At 42.0% G+C, this 21,192-nt stretch overlaps 1 protein-coding gene and 2 long non-coding RNA genes across 3 annotated transcripts in view; 2 read left to right on the top strand and 1 right to left on the bottom strand.

Moving 5' to 3' along the window:
* LOC107209847 overlaps nt 1–495 on the bottom strand; it is a 4,134-nt gene extending 3,639 nt beyond the window's left edge. The window contains exon 1 of the long non-coding RNA XR_001523722.1: nt 145–495. This is a non-coding gene — a long non-coding RNA (uncharacterized LOC107209847). The remainder of the gene's footprint in view (nt 1–144) is intronic.
* Nucleotides 496–603: 108 nt separating this feature from the next.
* SLC7A10 (solute carrier family 7 member 10) overlaps nt 604–21,192 on the top strand; it is a 38,214-nt gene continuing 17,625 nt past the window's right edge. The window contains exon 1 of the mRNA XM_015639987.1: nt 604–703. Coding sequence (XP_015495473.1) covers nt 610–703 — 94 coding nt within the window. The 5' untranslated portion in view covers nt 604–609. The remainder of the gene's footprint in view (nt 704–21,192) is intronic.
* Nucleotides 13,982–15,003, top strand: LOC107209848. Its single transcript, XR_001523723.2, has 2 exons — nt 13,982–14,157; nt 14,654–15,003. It is a non-coding gene; the product is annotated as an uncharacterized LOC107209848 (long non-coding RNA).

The following is a 21,192-nucleotide window of genomic DNA, read 5'->3' as shown; positions in this document are numbered from 1 at the left end:
CCCCTCAGCCCCTCAGCCTCTCAGCCCCTCAGCCCCTCAGCCCCTCAACGCCGCGGGTGCGGAGGAGCCGGTGCAGGCACGGGCTGGAGCTGGATCCGTTCAGAGGCGTGAAACAAGGTGGGAAGGAGGAGCGGGGAAACTAACGGGAAAAGTAGGGAAACCAGCCAATCTTTGGCATCATCGTCTTGGTTTTAACTCTGGCGGGACCGATGACAAGCAATAAAATGTTTGTTCTTTACGTTATCGCACTATCTCCACCGACAGAGCCCAACGGGAGGCGGTGGCGGCGGAGCCGGTGCGGGGCCGGCTGTGTGAGGGGACCCCGGCACGGCGCCGGGCTGGCTCGTGGTGCCGGGCAGCACCCGATGCCCGACACGCCGAGAGTCCGAGCGCAGCGCTCGGCGTTCAGCCCTCCCCGCACGGCGGTGGCCCTGCTGTCCCTGCGGCTCCTGGGGACACCCCCGCGGTGTCTGAGGGCGGCCCTCGGGCACGGCCACCGTGAGGGGTCCCCGTGCCCCCCGCCCCCGGCACGGCCGGCGCGGCGCCCCCGCCCGGCGGCCCGCGGGACGCGCATGCGCGGGGCGGCGGGGCAGTGCAGCGCGGGCAGCGATGGCCGGCGGGGAGCAGCGCGCGCCCGGCGCTCCCGAGCGGGTGGCGCTGAAGAAGGAGATCGGGCTGGTGAGCGCCTGTGCCATCATCATCGGTAAGGGCGCCGCGTCCCGCCGACAGCCCCTTCCCCTCTCTGCTGCCGGGGAGGGGGCTCGGGACAGGCGGCGGTGTGGCGGTGCGCGGGCAGGTGTGCGCTGCCGTGCAGGTGACAGCGCGCTGTGGCACGGCTCGGCTCGGCTCGGTGTAACACACGGTCTGTGCTGAGGTGCCGCTTGGGGTGAGCCCCCTCTGCCCAGTCCTACAGCTGAACGCAAAATCCTGAAGTTTCCTAAAGTCTTTTCCTGATGGCCGGTGAGCTGTTGAGGCTTCTGCGGAGCTGACTTGTGTGTCTGAATGAGCTAGATCGGTTTATCTGCGCTCGGGGCTCTCAGCTCTCAGCCAGCTCGCAGCCTGGGCTGACAGCGGCGCTCTGACAGCCGTGTCCGGCCGCAGTTGGCAGCGGTGCTCTCTGTCCGCTCCCCGCTGCCATCGCTGCCCCCCGGTAGGGCCAGAACGGGAAACTGGGACAGGCAGGGCTCAGCCCTCGGGGTGCTCCATCACTGCGGGGCTGCACATGTGGGGACAAGCGTGGGCAAGGAGGATGTTATAATGCATATTACATTATTGGCTTTTCGCAAATATTGAAATGAATGTTATGAGTATAAGGTTAGAAAACTTCGTTGTATTAATATAGCTCCTTCTAGTTCTGTTATTGATGAAACTTAGGAATAGTGGTATAATACATATATATGTTAGGCTATAACATGATATTCAAGTAAAAATTACTTTTGTTTATATAACCCAGAGACTGAAAAGATAGAAACTCCCCCTGCATTCTTAGATTATCTTATCCAGATGAAGACATGGGTGACCAGTGTTCCAGGGGAGGAATTTATTGTACCTCTGTTATTGGAGAGTGTGAGACTGAATGGAGCTGAGAAGATTGATCTATTAGGGAGGGGGCAAGTTAAAACTAAACAAAGAAACATCTAAAACTTAAGAGAAATGTTTGAATTATGTATGAGAGTTTATGAATATGTAATAGAGGTCTGTTTTTAAGGGACAATCCTTCGTTATTAAGGTGTGCTCTCTTGGCTGAATGCAGAGACACTCGGCTGTATTTGTACATTTTACTTTATTTTTATCTCCTAATTTTCTTTCTATTAAACTTTCTAAATTCTATATAAAAAATATGTGAACCTCATTTTTCACAGAGGATTTGCCCAGGTGAGTAAAAGCAGGCTGTACTAACCCAGTGAGCCTCAAAGACCCAGCTGTTACCACTGAGACTTGTGGACAAGACTGGCAGTGACATTTGTGTCAAGGTCCAGCACAGAGAGGTAACAACGGGTACAGCAGGATCTGCCACATCCATGGGAATACACTGCTCAGTAGCAGGAATGGCTGGGACACCCCACTGTGTCTCTGTGATTGATGTCACCAAGCTTGAGGAAGAGGACTTCACTGCATGCTTCCTATAGGTGGTCACAATGCCCTACTGCAATTTTATGTTCTTAGTTGTGTATGCCTTTATGTCTGATGGCTGTTATATGAAAGGAAAATATTTCAGTCCATTCTCATAGGGAAACACTAAAATCTGTATATGCAGTTTGTGGGACAATGTCTTCTACATGTTTTTTTTTAATTCTTCAGCGTATTTAAGGGGGGAAATCTAGGTTCTGGATCTCAGTGGAGCACAGATGACCTTGTGTTAGAGTGAAGAACTGAGTGCTGCACATTGCTGTAGGTAAGGCACTTCCAGGGTTAGGTATTCCCCGAGTTGCTGTTGGCCATAGGGAAGATTTATGGCATCAGTATCTTTTGATAGGTATTAGAGAATGGTATCTTGAGACTGCTACCCTTTTCTCTCAGTCAACCTTTCATCAACTTTATTTGCAAGATCTTACAAGCAGAATTCATATATGTCATGCCTGTCCAAAATAAATCTTGTGAAATAGCCTCTCATCTAATCAAGGATATGTGAGCAGGGAAAAAGCACTGACATTTATGATAAACTGTAGTATTCTCAAGTGCTTTAAGTATTAGAGAAGGTTATCTGCTTTGCCACGTAAAGCCTAAAAATTCTTCTGCAAATTCCCCCCTGTTTTCATAGAAGACATTTGAAACACAGCCATATGATCCTATTTTTTAGTTTAATTTGTTTGTGTGCAGATGCATGAAATTACATCACGTATCAAAGTTGTCTGTAACAAAGTGGTATGTAGTAGGAATATAGTCTAGCTTTGTTCTGGTTTAGCTGACTGTTCTACAATTCTAATCAGCTACAGGATGGATATAGAGAATTATAATCTTCTAGTAATTAAGAGGAAACATGAGGGAGTATTTGAAAAATACTGTAAATATGAGTTTATAAGTATGTGATTAATAAATTTGTGGTTGCCTTCTGTACTCTAATTCTGCTTGTTTAAAATAAGGCATTATATGAGTTTCAGAGCTGAGGAGTCAGATTGTGCTAGGGAGAGTTCAGAAAGCAAGGGCATGAAGTGAAAGGGAAGCCTTGGGGGTGGGAGCACCTTGGTCACCATTATACCCTATTTGAGAGTATTGCAATAATGGCAGGATCTCTCCATATTTTGTAGTCTGTTAGCATTCCATCACAGTTGCAACCAAGAGAATAAAAACAACCTCTGCAGGTACATCACCTCATCCAGGTTAAACATGCTGTGCCTCTGGCTGTTAGAGCTAAGGAGGGGCTTATACTGGCTCAGGGAGCAGGGAGGGCACAGACAGCCTGGATCTTGCCAGTTGTCCTGAAGCTCCCATATCCTGTGCTAATTCCATGGAAAACAGGTCTTCCTTCTCAATCTTCTTGCCATGTTTTGAATTGTAGGGCAATTTTCTTACTGCTTTTACAACTCAGGTATTCATCAACACAATAAATTGCTATGCTGTCTTAATGCACTTACAAAACTCATCCTTTCAAATTTTTATCCTCCTTTTATAGAGGTCTGAAAGGTTTTGCCATAAGAAATACCAGTTCATCTAACAAAAACTATTGCAGAAAAACAACCCATAATAAACTACATCAAATCAGGAATATGTCTTTCGTATATCCACCCCACAGAACAGTCTCCTCATCTCTTTTAGAAGCCTAGCTTTCGTACAACGTAAGTTTATCCTTCATTACTTCATTTATATTTTTTTAATTTGTTTACAAACAAGCCTGATTAGAGAAGAAGGCTATTTCCAACATTTATTTCACACTGTGGCACAAGACAGCTCTTGTGAGTATCCTAATGTAAATGTAAGTACTAAGTACAAAACCTTTTAACTCTAAAAAGAGACTGGTAGTTAATGACTGTAAAACTGAACAGTATTTAGTAGTAGTAACAAATCTTTCTGGCAATTCATCTCTCTCACAGAAGGAGCACTTTTGGAAAGTGCCTGAGACATGCTGTAGAACACCCAAACTGCTCTGTCTCAAATGTGGTTACATGTAGTGAAAACAAATCTCTCATAGGCTCCAGACATTAATAATCTGATGCACTCAAGTGCAGTGCAAATCAAGCTTGTCAATACTTAGGTGAAGTGATACAGCTTAAAAAGTAGGGACATACATGTGTTATTGTCTCCTAGATAATAACTTATAGATAGTTGTATATAATTGTTTGAAATCCATACTAGATTTTGTTTAGCAGGAACAGAAATCAATGCTGTATATAATTGAACAGTTATTTTATGTACATACACAAAGCTGGCTTTACATCTCATTTGTAGAACTGTGTATGTAATTAAGATTATTGCATGTGTATTTTCTTTGAGCACAGGCATCTTAGCTATACAGTGCCTTCCTTAGGGTTTTGCCTGTGTAGATAAAAAGCTAAGAAGTTCCATGACTTGTCTCTGTGTAATTTCTACCACATTCCATAGTTCATTTGAAAAGTGCTAGAACTGGAAAGTACAGACTGATTAATGTCTGATACCAGCCTGGTTCTTTGGGTCTGAATAACAAAATTCACCATTCTTACATTAGAAATGTATATTTAACTGCATACACAAATTGCATATATAACATATGTATAAAGGGTTGTTTGACTGTTTAATACAGATTAAGTAACATTATATAAAACAAACAGTTAAACATCTCTTAAAACCTTAATTTATGTGGTTGTAAAACTGCATAAAGTAGCCACAGGGTCATACTAGCATTATGACAAAATCTGTTGTATACCCCTGAATGATTTAATATCAGATTGTATAAGACCCACTAGAACACTTACAAATTCAACTACAATAAAATATGTCAGCTAAAACTAAATACATCTCCTTATTTTGCTGAGCACAGGCAGGCAAGTTATCTGCATCAGCTGACTTGGCACTGCTTAAAAAATGCTTGCAGTACTTACTCTACTCACACACGAATCTGATGTGAGATCCTTATAAACTGGTTCCTGATTCAGGTCCAGTGACAGTAACAAATCTATGTTCAGCTCACCAGTGAGCAATATGTTCAGTTTTTGCTAGCTCTGAAAGTAACTTTCTGCAGTTTATTTATCTGTCCACACTGCCCAGACAGCAGCACACACTTACTTTCATCCATAGCTGATATCTCTCAGCCAGCCAGTGGATGGTCTCAGCAGAATGCCTACTGGAAAGCCTCCTTCCATCAGAGATGCTTCCTTAGTCCTGGTATGTAGTGCAGTTTACTGCTCACACCATGATAATCCATCAAGGGAACAACTGAGTTGCCTTGGTTGTCATTATATCTGCCTGTCATTGTTCTTACACACAAATAATTGCATATGCATATACATGGAAGTTCTTATTTGCATAAATATCACTTCCAAGTGCAGCACTCCAGTGTGATTTTTCTTCCTTGTCAACAAAAGAACAACATTTAAAACAAGTAACAAAAAAACATTTGCCAGCCTGTCAATCAGCTGTCTCCTTACAATGCCTCTTGCCATTTTAACATCCCTTAAAATCCCACAGATCATTGTTACTAGCAGAAACCTAGTCCAGGGTCCAGCAAGCTGCTAGCCTAACACTGGGGAAAGAGAACACATGGAATGGGAATAGCCTTCAGATTCCTCTTTTCCAGGTAGAAATGGATAGGTATTAATGCACAATGCTTGCTGTATCCTCCCTGGTAATGTTCCATGTACCACCACTGCTTTTAAGTGGACTGGGTTTTGGTCATTGCATCAGATCTATATGTTAATAAAGTTACATAGCAAATCATTAGGAGATCATTCCTAGTCAGACCCAATGGACTTCACTGGAAGTTTACAGTCCAGATTACAGGACTGCAGCAGAAAGATGTATGGAAAAACCAGCAGAAAACCACTGCCCAGATCACTGGATGATTTTTCCTGATTTCTGTGTTCCTGCCTGGACTCACAGAAGACACTGTGGTTACAGCAAGAATTTTCTCCCTCTCTCAATCCGTGTGAGAGCATTTCACTTTTATAGCTAACTGAAGTTTCAGGACACACTTTTGTTTGTTGACTTGGGAGAGTAATACAGATTACACTTCAGTGGTTCTCTCTCTCCAAAAAAAAAGCTTCTAAACACTTAAAAAAGGAGTCAACCTTCCTTATCTGTTACACATCTTACTAATATTTTGAGCATTTAGTTCCACATGGCACTTACTGATGTAACACACAAAGTATTTACAAATGCACAGGTGTTTGTTTGGTTTTTTTCAGAGTGATAGTTCAGGATCTAGCTCTGGACTGTACAGGACTGTAATTCAGTATGTTGTCCTCTCATAAATGCAAATTATGGTTTAGTAAAGTCAGCAGTCAATCTTTGTTCAAGATAAATGGCAGATGTACCTTACTAGTGAGAAACCACACATTTTTGAGGGACTTGTGAATGTTTTTTTCCATATAGCCCAGAGGCTTAGGCTCAGATTCAAAACTACTGAAAATTACATGTGCAAGTTCCATATGTACTTTTAAGCTGATACGTATCCATAATTTGTTATGGTACCCAATAGGAATAAAGGTTCATACTACTGAGAGAGATCTAATCCTGCATTTGGGAAAAAAAAGAAAGCTAGAGGTCACAGAATCACAGGAATCATCAGGATGGAGGAGACCTTCAAGATCATCGAGTCCAACCCAGCCCTAACACCTCAACTAGACCATGGCACTGAGTGCCACATCCAGTCCTTTTTTAAACATCCAGGGATGTTTAAACATCCAGTCCTTTTTTAAACATCCAGGGTGACTCCACCACTGTCTATTTCTTGCAAGTTTCTTGCATTTTGGCATGATCATTTAGGTGTGATACCATGTTCCCACATTCTTCAAGATTGTAACAACATACAGTTCTCCTTCAGAATTGTTTGGGGTAGCCTTTCACTTGAGTGTAGGGAGCTGAAAACAAGCTGCAGTTTCATTTGAAAGTAAAAACCATGGCAAAGTTCAAATTAAGCTTGGTAAAAATTCAGGGAGATTCTGCAGCTTCTCTGGGCTAGCAGCTTACCTCTGAGACTAAACTTACTTACAGAGGAAGTCTAAAAAGGAGCTGTAATTAGAAATTCCTGGCATAGGAGTGGAGGATGGGAAAGAGCCTTAAAAGCCTTAACTTTATATTTGCCTTTACTGAATATTTCTGGGGAAAGAAAAGGGTTTTATTTGTCCACAGATGTGCATTTCTGCTGCAGTCTGTATCAAGGAGAATGCAGCATGTCAAGTCCCACATGTACAATATGAAGAGGAAAAAAAAAAAATCAAAAAAGCAGCTAGATTTGTACTTTTCTGCAACAACTGCCACACAGAATTCTGTTTCCAGGTCATTAGCTATCAAGTATTCCTTGATTGATGGTTTTGGTTTGAGTGGGTTTAGTTTGGGTGAGTTTTGCTAGTTCTGGGGGGTTTTTACCTTTCTAAAACAAGTAGAAGATTCTGGGTGAGACACAGTGACTGATCACAAGGCTGGAGTGATGAGCTGTGTGCAATGAGTGCCAGTAGTTCAGATACCCTGCAACACAAACTCCTTCCTCGACAGATGAACTAACAAAGGTAGCATCCTTTGGGAAGTGTCTCACTCCTGATCTGGCAGTACAGTGCCTGCTTTCAGCAGTGCCATAAATCTCCACTCGTGTTCCCTTTTCCTGTGCCTTGCAGCTCATTTCCTTCTAGCATAATGTAGCCTTTTCTGTTGAGAAAGTCTGTTCTGCTTTGGCAGGCTCACAACAAGCAGAAATGGTTTGGTGGAGGTTTAGCTTTTTTTTTTTTTTTGCAGCTTTTCATGTGCCAAACTTTTTCTTTTGAGACCCTGTTTTTTGTTGTACTGTGGGGGGGAGTTTCTACTAGCCACCACACTTTTTTTTGTCATCTTAATTGCAGCATGATAAAATGAGAAGGCATTTGTCAGTGCTGAAGTGTCCCAAATAAAAAACATCCTAACAGTGTTGTGTTATTCTGCTGGTCCTTAAAAATCCAGAAGTCTCCCAGAGTTCTTTAGCAGATGTTCCATGGCATAGAGAAGGGAGCCAGCAATCCAACATTGACTGAGCACCTCAACACCCTAATTCTTCTTTAAATGCTTGTGTCCTTCTCAGTGTAGTGAGATAGCATAGAGAATATGCAAGCCCTATTGTCATGCAGAGGAAAGACATGTATAGTGGTAAATACATTTATTCATGTCAGCCTCCACAAAATCTCTTTATGCAGTATTACTTTATTCTCCTAATGTTTTTTTCTGGCACTGGCCTTTGCAAGTCAGGAGTGAAAAGCAACATTTGAAGAGTGATTGTCTTCAGGTTCTTCCCATCTTCAGGAACTTGTAGATGCTGTTTTTCTGATTGCAGGGTAATGTACAAACACATTTAGTGTTAGGGTGAGCTGTTTAAATTCTTGCTCCTAGACATGGTTCATCATCACTTTCAGGCAATAGAGACAAATTCCACTGGATCTCAGAGCTAGAAAAGTGGCGAGTGTTTAAGCCTGAGGAATTTCTGTATCATTGAGTAATGGAATAACCCTCAGAGCTGAATTGTTCTGATTCATTTAACACTTTCTTTAGAATAGTACCAAAACTTACAGAAAACTAAAATCTTCTTGCATCTGAAAATCAAGTCAATTTTTTTTTTATCTGATCCTTAAATAATGGTGTAATCACACTTCAGATGTGGGACTAAAATATCAGTAGTGTAAAACATACCATTCAAAATCAGTAAAACTTTAGAAAGGTTACTTCTAACTCCAAGAAATAGGTCAGTGATCTGGATGAGTGGCTTTTCTACTGTGAAAAACAATAGCTCTTTCATCAGTTATATGAAGCTGCTTAATCTAGATCAGGCAAAACATCTTAATATAGTATACCACAAAAAATATGTTTGTACAGTATAAGGGCCTTATTTACATCCACAAATACCAGGAGAAATCAAGTGAAGGAAGAATCTAATTGAATACACTGGGTCAGAGAGCTAAAATCCGCAATAGTAATGTGATCTGTGACAATGAAATGTCAGAAGGCTGCCCATCACAAAGTTTCTAATTCCCATGTAGCACTGGTCAACACACAGGCACATCAATTACTGGACATGAACCCTGGGTTAGAAAACGGTGCAGGAATGAGCAGTTGGTATAAAAAGCTGCTCTCTTACAGAGATGCTTCCAGACAGTGGAGGACAAAAGTTGAGGTCTGAATATTGAAACCTTCTCTGTAACACAGGGAGTTCTGTGAAAAGGCACTTGTGGACACATGCATGACATTATAAGCTACAGGTCTGACAAGAAAAAACATCCTTACTTGGCTAGTCTCCAAGGGCCTCAGTGTTTTCCATCTTTTTGCTGTTAAATTGTGCAACCATCCTGAGAGGAGGAGAAAAACTATTAACAGGTGCCATATTATGGTTTTTCATAGTTCTGTGCTGTGAGATTGCTCCTGGTCAGGCACCATGAAGAGGTTGATGATTCCACAAGAGTGTTTCTTTCCTCCCTGCCCACCTGTGCCTTGGAAAGGATCAATATGTGTTTCTCCATAAACCTGAAGATAATGTCTGCCAAGGAATGAGGACTTACAGCTTTAAAGTGTGTGCTTTTATATCGTAAAAATTCATCATTTTGTACAAAACACACAAGGGATCATTTTTTCTTAGGGAGTTGCAAGGAAAGGACTGACAAGAATGAAAATGTGGGGTTGAGTTCCTTGTCTGGATTATTTCAAAATTCTTTAGCAGATCTCCTAAGAGCTTAATAGGACAGGATTTACTTGTTTGTTTTAAGAGAGGTCACCTCAGACTATATTTCATTTCGATTTCCCCATGGCTTATTTTATTCTCTGCCCAGATTTTGTCCTGTTTTGATAGCAGACTTATTCTTTGGTATCTAGGGTTTCAAGCCTTGTTTTATCACTAATTTAAAACAACACATACAGTTCTGATGTCCTGAAGGGGATAAGAAATTGTATCAGAAGTGTCATTCTAGGTCCATAAATACAGATTTCTTTTTTCTGATACTTTTACATACAGTCTGAAAACTTGAAAAGCCATACATTTTGGAAACATAAACAAGTCTTTTTATAAGAGTCTTGAAAATAGTAATAGCCTTAGTTAGTACAAAAGTGCAGAGAGTATCCAAGCTTGTTAAGCTTCCAAACACTGTACTTTGACTCAAGTAAATTTAAAAATAGCTGAATCAGTATTTTAAAGAATAAAGAAAAGAAGTGTTTGATTCTGGTGGTGTCCTCACATGCCTAGCCTTCAGCTTGAAAGGGATTTCCATGTGTGATAGAATTAAAATATTTGTAATTAAAAAAAAAAAAAGCTGATGAAAAAGCTGACAAATCACATTTTTTGTACTCCTGCTAGTAGATCTTGTTGCAATTAAGCCATTTCTTATGGTAAACTCTGCCAGAAACCAGTGGGACACAATGTCTCCATGTTTTTTGGTTGTGGACAGGGCCAGTTCCCTAGCAACACAGTAAGATTTAAGCAGACTATTACAAAAGGTGCCCAATCCTGTACATATTACAAGTGCATACAGAAGGAGTAGCTCTCCTTCACATGCTTGTGCTCCTGACAGAAAATTAAAGACCCTTTTCTTAACTGGTCCCAAGTCCCTCAAATCCTGCTGAAGGCAACAAGAGTGGAGGACTTCATTGCCTCATAGGATCAGGCTTTAAATGAAATTAAAGCAGCTAGGTGCAAAGCACACAAATCCTTTATTGCCCCCATACCTGAGCGAGGTTGGCAGTCACAGCTGAGAATGAACTTGCTGTGTTCAGCTTGCACAGCAAGTGTAATCTGTTCTCATTAATTGAAGTTACAGGGGCCAGTCCCACTCGCTCATTTTACCACAAATCTAAAAATGAACACATTTGTCATTGCCCAAAGAGGGGACAGGAGCAGCATCCTGGCTGCCCTTTGCAGCAGGTGTGGGTCATCCTCTATATTTCAGACAGGGAAAGGGGCACACAAAGGCCAAAAGGAGCAAATTTACATTTAGCCATCAACTCACAGAACCTCCCTGAAGACAGGTCTGTGAGTATTTCATCTGGTGAAACCCCTTTGTTTCCCTGTGAGGCCTTCCAAAACAGTCTGAGGAATTCTTGGCTGAGATTTAGCAGCTCAGAAGCTGCACTAGAACTGCAAAACCACAAACCAAGGAGGAGGTTTCTGTAAGTGACATTTGTAAAGAGCGTGCTTCAAACATAAGTCTGTTACTTTAAGAAACTAGGGAAGAAGAAAACAAGACAAATCTTTCAATCTCTTGAAAAACTAGAACAGAAAGTGTGGATTATAACCAGGGTCCTATACACTGTGATGGCAGGGGTGTTCAAGTCTGTGTTAATGTCTGTTTTACAGGATTAGCTGATTAATTTCATGTTTCTGTGTACTTTTCTCTATGAACAAGTGTTTCTATTTGGCAGCAGGTGAGACATCTTTTTGATGAATTTTTTTATATAGCTGGTCAACTGCTCAGATAAACCTGGTATATAAAGACATCAGTGAGCAACATGAAGTCTCATAATTCTGAAGATTAATTTCAAAAGATAGTTGTTATATGTGTAAATACTAGATTCATACATGCATAAGAATATCATATAGCAATATTGCAAACTCTTGAACATATTACAGCAGGTCCTTAAATTCACAGATCATAGATATTTAAGAACTGCAAGAAAAGCTGCCATTTCTTTTGAAAATCCATGAGTTTCTAGTTCTCTTCAGTAAAATTGTCTAAACATGTTCTTTAAAATAAATTATATAGTTAAAAATAAAGTCAAGATACAAGTCAGCACTGGTTCTAAATACATGAGGACTGCACACAGCATCAAAGTGTATACTGAGCTGATAGGTGTTTGTAAATCTCATTTAAACTCAGGCTGAGCTGTTTACCAAAGTGCACTTTGAGTTAAGTGCAAGTTTGAAGTCAGATATCATTGTACACACTCCAGTTAGCATAAAGACCTTTTTTTTTTTTTGCTTTTAAATACCACCTTAGTTCATTGACCATAGCCTATCTCTCTATTCTTTGATAAAACAGAGGTAAAGCCACTGAGAGGTATAAATGAGAGATGTAAATGATGAGATTACCATGCTAAGAGGTAAAAGTAACTACACAGAATATGCTATCACAGATTTACAGCCAGAAAAATGTAAACTTGGGAGATTGAATTATTTCTGTTCAAGGAGGTGTGAAACCTGCAATAACCCCAAGCTTTGCTAAGTTCATGTTTACATCTGCATCCAAAATAAGGCTGTGTAAGATCCTAAGCAATGGCAGTAGACCTTATAGGAGATTCTAAATCCATCTTTCTTCTCAATAACCTGAATTATAACACAACAATTGATGTATTTGGATGATTTGTTACTGCCATTTTCATATAGCTTTGTTTTAAATATGTATTGCCAGGAATTTCAATTCAGGAAGGCACTTAGAACATTTTAGCTTTTCAGGGTAATATTGAAAAATAAGTTTTACCTTAAAAGTTTAGCATACTGAAGTTCCCATTATACCCCTTCAGAAATCAAGGATTAAGTGATGCCTAATTTAGAGATGCTCTTAATGAGTCCCAAGTTTGCAGAAGCTGTGTAAGCACAGTCAAAAATCCACCAACTAGCCTGAGTCTGAGGACACTTTTGCAGGGCACATCTTTGTGGGATCAGAGCAGAAGGCATAAAACCCAGTAATTAGAGAGAAGATCAGAGGCAAGAGTGGGAATTAGGTTTTGCTTTATTTGCAGTTGAGCAATCAAGTTTAAGCTGTGTCTTTTCTCCAGACCTGCTCATTCCTGTAACGCTGCTCTGTAAGTCCCCACACTGTCCCTTGGCTGGTGCAGAGCACACGTGGGGTTTTGGTAGCCATAGCTGAGGGTTGCAAGGACACCAATTCATGCAAACAAAGTTCTCAATTCACAAGGAGGGACATTTTTCACAGCAAAAAGCTGCAGAGGTGCTGCAGTGAGAGGTAAGCAGGGAGTGTGGAGCAGTGTGGGGTCAGAGAGATGTGCCAGCTTCCAGGCTGGTTTCTTCTGCTAGAGCCTAGACTTGTCTAACAAAAAAAATCCTTCTGTGTGCTGTGTAGCTCTCAAAATTGCATACTGAGGTTCTATTTAATCTTTGTGATTTGGGTAATGACACATCCATGAGGACTGACAGCTTTCAGGGATGGGCAGCAAGAGGCTTTCCCACTGGGCAGCAGCTGCTGCTGAATTTTCCAGACTGAGTAATCTGTTCACCATGATCAGTCACAATGAGCAAAAATAATAGAATTAGGGGGAGAAAAAAGCAAAAAAAATCCATCATTTTCCATAAAACAAATTATGCTTCAAAGATGGTGCAGGGGTCATTGGCATGAGTAGGGCTGAAGAGTGTGGTGCTAAAAAGCTGTATCTGTCATATTGTCCTTGTCTGAGCCACAGCACTCCCCAACACAGCTGAACTCTTTGGCTGTTTTTATAGCTGAGTTGGTGAGCTTTACAGCAGCATTTTGTAGCTGCTTTTCTTCTTGGTAAATACTGAAAATCATTTCAGGTGTGGAGCACTCCCAGAGATGTGGCTATCACTTGTGGGATTTCTCAGCAGAGGGACAAACATTAAATCAGCTGAATGGGCTGGCATCTGCCCTCTAAGCCCCTACAGACAGGAGCCATCTCCACTATCAGTGCTTTCCTTAAAATCAGAATTTATCAGTTAGTGATCAGTCACACAGTGTCCTAGAGAGGACCCCCATGTCCTCCAGCATGCTTGCAGGGCAGAGCTTTACACACTGCCTATTTCTGCATCGGGGGATTTAACAACACATTTCTGCCTTTTGCAGGTAAAACTCCAAGTCAAGATACTGAGATCTAGAGAGCACAGAAACAAGATGTTGGGCAGATAACAAAGAGCACAGAAACAAGATGTTGGGCAGATAACAAAGAGCACAGAAACAAGATGTTGGGCAGATAACAAGGGCCAAAACAACGTAAAGCTGCACTATTTATAGAGAGCAGTCAGTGTGCAGTGCTGCACTCTCTTACTAGGGCAGTCCAGGCATTTTAGGAACATCACAGGGGTTTCCTCCACATCCCTCTCACATCATCAAGGTAGGTTTGGCATTCAGTTTCTCTTTGAAAATTAGTAGGATGGTTGAAGCCTTCTCTCCTTTGCTTCAAGGGTCACAGTAGCTGCTTTATTTGCTGAGGTTCCACAGTCAGGGGGTAAGTGAGCCTCTGTTCCCCAGAGACCCATGTACCAGTGCCAGTGGGGATGCAGTGGGAGCCACCAAAAAGGACTGCTCTGCAGCTGTCTTTGGGCTTCCCTCACCCTTACTGGGCAGCAATGCCCTGTCACACACCCTGCTCAAGGCCCCTGGTGTCAAGGAGTAAGGCAGAAGAGGAAGGTGCAGTGCAGAAGAGGAAGGTGCAGTGTGGAGCTCACAAAAGCAGCAGGCTGTAATCCCCTCCTGGACACAGCCGTGCTGCTGCACAGGCTGCTCGGAGTGCAGCAGCACGTGGAGCTCACATGGAGAATATCCCACTGAAAATGTCACCTAGTCCCTGGGAAAAGGCTTCTCCTGATATTTCTGCCTTATCGTTGCAGCACACAGAGAAGGGCAAGGGAGGCTGAGGTTTCCTCTTCATGGTAATGAAATGCAGCCCACATATCCCAACGCTGGCAAGAGAAGAGGAGAACAAGTCAGAAGTTAAGGAAGTAGAGAAGTCAGACCAAGTACAAGAGTCAGAACAGAGGAGCAGGAAAATAAAGCAGTGGACTGTGTGCCTGAAAAGAGGAGACAGAGCTTGCAGCCTGTGAAAGGATTAGCAAAATAAAAGGAGTTTCAGTTTAGAACAAAAACAAAATCCTATCATACAGACTTTAACTTCTTCTTTGAAATAAACACACTGTAACAATGTTACTCAAATAAAACTGAATAAAACAATGTACTAGCAGACATCTGTCATCTTTATTATTTCACGTGCTCCTAAGAGGCCTGATCCCTAGCAGCTCCTGGCCATTTATCTGCCTTGTTGCAGACCTGTCCTCTGCACACATCACCGAAATGTTTGGTCTCCAGCAGCTCAGGACTGGCACTGACTGATAGGGACAACCAGGTTTCCTTCTCACTTAGGCCCTGCAATTTTGGACAAAAGGATTTGTAAATTCATCTGTCACACCTAGTGTATGCCCACATACATACTCAGGAGAGCATGATGCCTGCAGGCCAGAGAACTGGTCAGAGGTTCCAGTGCTGGCTTTGCTTATTGCAACATTTGACTCAAGTACTGTAATGGGAATATCACCACATCATATCTCCTTTAGTGAGGTCTTTATGGTACAGATGTGACCTTCCTACAAGTAGTCAACACATGGCAAAGGAACCTCCTTTGAATGCAGTTGAAACAGCAGATTATTTTGTGAACACCATGTTACCAAAACAGAGGCTTAAAAGCTTTCTTGATGACGTTTCTCTTGGCTAACCTGCTCCTGTAGAAGAAAAGTAATTGACAAATTATGACTAATTTTACAAAAAGGTAGAAATTTTAAACCACCACGTTTTGGGGGGGATTTAAGCTGTTGGGTACTTTGGCAGAGGTTGGATTATGAATAGCCTGAGCATGGTCAGGCTCCAGTGGCCAGCAGCTGGCTTCAGCTGAACAGCAAAGCCCTGCAGTCCCATAAATGTGTCTTGCAGGATTAGAGTACTGCTGTCCTTTAAGTGCCTTCCACTACTGGTGGGGAGGGAATCCAAACAAACCATCATCATTAAGCAGTTTATATACCTTAAGCCAGAGCCAAATGTGCAGTTTACTACTTGTAAAGAACTATTCAAATGGCCCCAGGTACACTGAAGGTCCTGTGAAGACTGAGGCTAGCACAAATCTGCCTTGATTGCTCTTCTCTAAATTGTGATTTTTTCATCTAATTGCAACACAGTTGCCTGACACATTCCCAAAATCACAGCAGTGCATCTGGCATGTACAGGTTGCTAGTTTTATCAGTTTAATAAGTCTTATATTGTCTTAAAATAAAGACAAGAAGGCAGAGGTTTTTCTCTCTGTGGGGAAGGATATGTGCCACCATCCTGCAGACTGCTTGAGTACTGGGGAGAGCAACAAACCAAAAATTTGGCACCTACAGTAACATTAACTAAAATTCAGGATAAGATTGATATTCCATCCTTGCAACAGCTCTTCAGGTTCACCAGATAACAAATATTTCCAGCCCATTTCCCACTGCATGGGCAAGTCTGCTTTTTCCCTGTCCTTTGTGCAGCTGGGCAGGGCACAGGTACTGATTTGTAATATATAGAAATTTAAACTATTTACAGATCTCCACAGTACCTTGTGCAATAGCAATATCTAACCCTTATCAGTGGAACAGACTGTTGTAAGGCTGCATCAGGTATTACTAGTGAAATTATACCTGAAATATTTACTTTCCTTAACTCAGTTTTCTATCCATGCCTTCATTGTTAGAAAACTTTGGTTCTTCAAGTCCTCATGGACTACACCTGCCTATTAGTGCTCAGAAGGCAAATAATCTTCTTTATACATCTAGCAGAAGTTAAGGAAAACACTTTTGCTAGTATTTGAAGCAGCCTTATTTTTAAAATCGCTAAAGTTGTGTGTAGTATAATCAGATTATAAATTCTTAACACAGTAAAATCCAGTTGGAATGCTGGAATAGCAGTTTATAATGGCTGGTCATGTTCTTGCTTGCTAGGAATTTTAACATAAATATTTGAAGTCAGGTTTTAAGTTTGTTTAATTTTGTTAAATACTAATCCCTGTAGACATTAAATTATCACTGTTATTTTTACAGCCATTTTTGAGGGTTTTTTCCTGCAAGCATATTAGCTGAGCAGCCATAATTCATTTTCTGCTGATACAGAAGTTCCATTTTTTCACTTGCATATGAAATTAAATGGCTGTTATTTTAATGCCAGGCTTTATAGATCCTGTTATTCTTCATCTGTTTTTCATTAAGAGTTTTCTGAATTCTATTTAAAAGCAAAAAACTCCAGGAAATTGCATTAAATACCTTAACTGCCACATAGCCTAAATTCACATTTGATTAGAGGTTAAGAAAATGCACTTGAAGTGTTTGATAGTTTTAATTCTGTTGAGCCCCTACAGCCTAGTAATTTTTTGGACCTATTTCCTTGATTCAGAATTTCATTTAGTCTTTGTATTTTAATAGGGGAGGAGGGGACACTTCTAATTTCTTGAGCTTGAGCTCAGCCAGGGCAGGAGAGCAGCAAGTCTATTTACTGTGAATAAACAAGAGTCATTGGGACTGTCTGTGCTGCCATGAAATTTCCAGTTTGCACCAAAATTATGAGCTGTGCATTTTAGCTTCTTCACGGTTTTGTAGCTGTGTGATGCCCTGAGTTCACAAACAGGCAGTGGCAGTCACTGGTCACTAACATCCTGAGTTGGGAGTGTTTAACACCTGGGAGCCAATTAACTGGCAATTAGCTGCACCAGAAGCTTCATTTAGAGATTTCTGCTGAATACATACATCAAAAACTATCCATGATGAGTTACATTATCACCATTATTGACACAACCCACCTCATATTTAATTTGGATTTAAACAGTTTGCAAAGCACAGTTCCTTTTGATTAAGCTTTTTGTTGCTGTTGCCAAACAGGATTCTCAATTCTTTACAATATTTAGTACTGAAAAAAAGATATATTTATTTATAATTCCTAGGCAGGATGCAAAGCTTCAGCATTTGTTTATAAGAGAACTTTTTAAAACAGTGGCACAGACTGTCATCCTGTTGGCCTGAGCAATGTCTACCTAGAGTCGTGAGAGGATGGGAGAACTTTTTGATTATTATTCTATTCTCAGTGAAAACTGCCTGTATCTGCTTTTGGGAATACAATATACCAATACCAATTGTTTTTTTAGCAATGCTGCCTGCCATAATCCTTCCCTGAACAACTGGTCACAAACTGATTTATCTTGAGCGTGGCCAAAAATAAAGGCATGGAATTTCTTTGTTGTTAATACTTTGTAGGGGAAAGAGCTGCTTAGACAAATTACTGATCCATTCAGAATTTCAGATGTAAAACAGATCTTTAAAGAAATGTGCATGTAATAAAAGGGCATGAGTGATACTTTTCTTTGCTAACTATAAATTGCTTGGTTTTATCCAAGCAGGACCAAATATGGTCTCTACATACAGTAAATCCCTTCTTACAGAACTGATGGATACTTTCAACAGGCTGCAAGATCCATTATTTTTATAGTTTGTGTGGATTGTGTGCTGCAGATAAATACAAGATTTGACATTTTCTTCACAGAAAAAAGTCTGGGACCCATTTCCATTAATTCAGAGGTGGAGCAGGGCTGATGGGAGAGGCTGGACCCACTTCACATCCAGGTTGCAGCAGCTGGTTTGGGTTCCCAACCCAGGACCCAACAAGTTTGGCCACTTGGGCTGAGCATGCAGCTCACAGAGGACAGGCTGGGCTCCTCATCTGCAACCCTGAGCTGGAAACAGCCAGAACTTTCTTTGTTTAAGGAGAATACTTTCTGGGTGCAACTATCTGAAGGAGCAGGACAAGGACCAGACAGCCTTCTGGATGGTTCTTCCATGCAAACATTCTACTAATTTTACTACCAGCACTGCTGGATGTGTTACTTGACTGGAGAGATAAAAAGACACAGACATTTCTTAATTTATTTATTTTTTATTCCACTTCCCTCATTTCCTATTTTTCTAGGATGTGGAAATTGCTCTCAACATTGTCTAAAGAAAACAAAAATAATCATGACACTGGATAAGATCTCAGAAGTGATATATATATATTTCAGGATATTTTGCTTGCCTTCTGACTCATAAGGGTTAGTAACATAATTTTTAAACAAAAGCTGAAGTTGTCATGGTATTTTTATACCAACTATTCTATATTATTGTGAAAAGGAAAAAAAAAAGGCAACAAACACCAAGAAACAAGAGATGACAAAATATCATGCTAGGTATGGGAAAGAGTGCATATTGCATTTTCTCACCTCTAAAGCAGCTCACCAAATTCCTTCCAGTTCCTGCTGGCCAAGACCTCCTGAAAACTGCTTCTCATCAGGCAGTTTCTGAAATCTTATTTTCTGGAGCATTTCAGTATCTCCACCATACCTATTTTTAAACATGTCCTACGCCAAGTGAAGTGAAGGTACTTTTTGGGCACATTTACCACACTGATGGCAGATTTTCATAAGAACATTCTGTTATCAGGAGTGTAGCACTTCCACTCCTACTGCTACGGCTTCTGCACATGTTGTGGGTGCAAAGTAATACAAAATCCATAATGAATTTGGAAGGTAATTTTGCCTCATTCTTTATTCATTCATGAAGGATATTACATTTTTAAAATATGATTTGCTGCTTAATCTACAAAAAAAAATTAGTAGAACAATAGTAGAAAGAACTATCCAGAAGGCTGTCTGGTCCTCATCCTGCTCCTTCAGATAGTTGCAGGCAGAAATTATTCTCCTTAAACAAAGAACATTCTGGCTGTTTCCAGCTCAGACAGAGCTGCAGATGAGGAGGATTGCTTTGGCAGTCTTACCACAACAGGAGGCCATCACTCTGAGAACGAGCCCTGCTGCCAGTGCTCCTCACTGCCCATCACCCAGGCTGCCAGGGACCAGCCATGCCCCTTCCTGGAGGCACAAACATGAAACACAGACAGATTCCGAGCTTTGGCAGTGCCAAGTGCAAGCATTCAAAAGCCACATCAGGCACTGTTTATTTGGACTGCACTCTTTCACTGCCGTGCCAGATCCTCTCTCTGCAGTTACACCTCAGCAGGACTCGGCTCTCCCTGCCCTGAGAGGTCACCACAACATGGGGTGGTGGAAACTGAGAGCCTGCTGAAGGATGAGCATCTGCTCTCTGCTGCCAAAACAAACCTGAGCTAAAGTCAACGAGGGTAGTGAGCAGGAGGAGATGGCATGAGAGGAGCCAGCAGACCCATTTAGGGGTTATTCTGTCTTTGGGCACTTTTTCAGTACTGGAGTGGCCAGAAAGGAATATGGTTACATTCCAAAGAGGCAATGGAAACCTCCAGATCTATTTTGGTAAAAAACACGATGTCTGAACTTTAACATGCTCCCCAAAACACCACCAGCTCCTCCCAAAAGTGCAGTGTTTTTGGGTACAGTGTGGAAAATGCAGATCCACAGGTGTGTATGCTGGCAGGTAGCAGATCATTTTTAAGGAGCTTTTATATCTGAAAGCCTTTCTCCATATGCATGAGTACAACTTAAAACTGTGGCACACAGCAGTTCCAAAGACTCATTGAGGGCTTCCCTTCCAGACCCTTCCCCATCCTCGTGGCCTCCTCTGGGCACTCTGCAATGGTTTCATGTCTTTTTTATGCTGTGGTGCCCAAAAGTGCCCCCAGCCCAGAGCAGAGCGGAACAATCCCTCCCTGGCCCGGCTGGCAGTGCTGGGCCTGATGCCCCAGGACAGGGATGTCCCTCCTGGCTGCCAGGGCCCTGCTGGCTCAGATCCAGCTCCACTGAGCAGGACCCCCAGGCCCCTTCCTGCAGCTGCTCTCCAGCCTCTCATTGCCCAGTCCATGGCCACAGCCAGGGCTGCCCCGTGCCAGGTGCAGAATCCAGCACTGCCCTGCTCAGCTTCACACGCTGGGGATTGCCCATCTCTCTCCTTTGTCTGGGTCTCTCTGCAGGGCCTCTCTGCCCTCAGAGGAGCCACCAGCTCCTCCTAATTCAGTGTCAGCAGCAAACTTCCTCCGTGCTCCCCGGAGCCCTGGGTCCCAGTCATTAATGAAGGTGTTGAAAGCACAGGGCTGAGGATGGAGCCCTGCAGAGCCCCACTGCTGCCAGGCCCCAGGCTGGTGTCACCCCAGGCACTGTCACCCCCTGTGCCCGACCCACAAGGCAGCTGCTCACCCATCAGGTGACACACACTGGCCCCACAGGAGTAAAGAGCACCAGAAAAGATCTCCAGCACTCCTTTTCTGTTCTGCTTCCAACTCACACCCTCTCAATTGTCTCATATTGTCCAATATTTTAGTCATGCCACATTATAACTTTAAATGTTGTGATGATAAGCAGCACAGGTATTGCAAGTACAAAATGCTTATTGATTTTTAGTATTTCAGA

The sequence above is a fragment of the Parus major genome, chromosome 11, assembly GCF_001522545.3.
Source record: "Parus major isolate Abel chromosome 11, Parus_major1.1, whole genome shotgun sequence".
In the NCBI taxonomy this organism is placed as follows: Eukaryota; Metazoa; Chordata; class Aves; order Passeriformes; family Paridae; genus Parus; species Parus major.
This window is presented reverse-complemented; position numbering and strand designations above follow the sequence as displayed.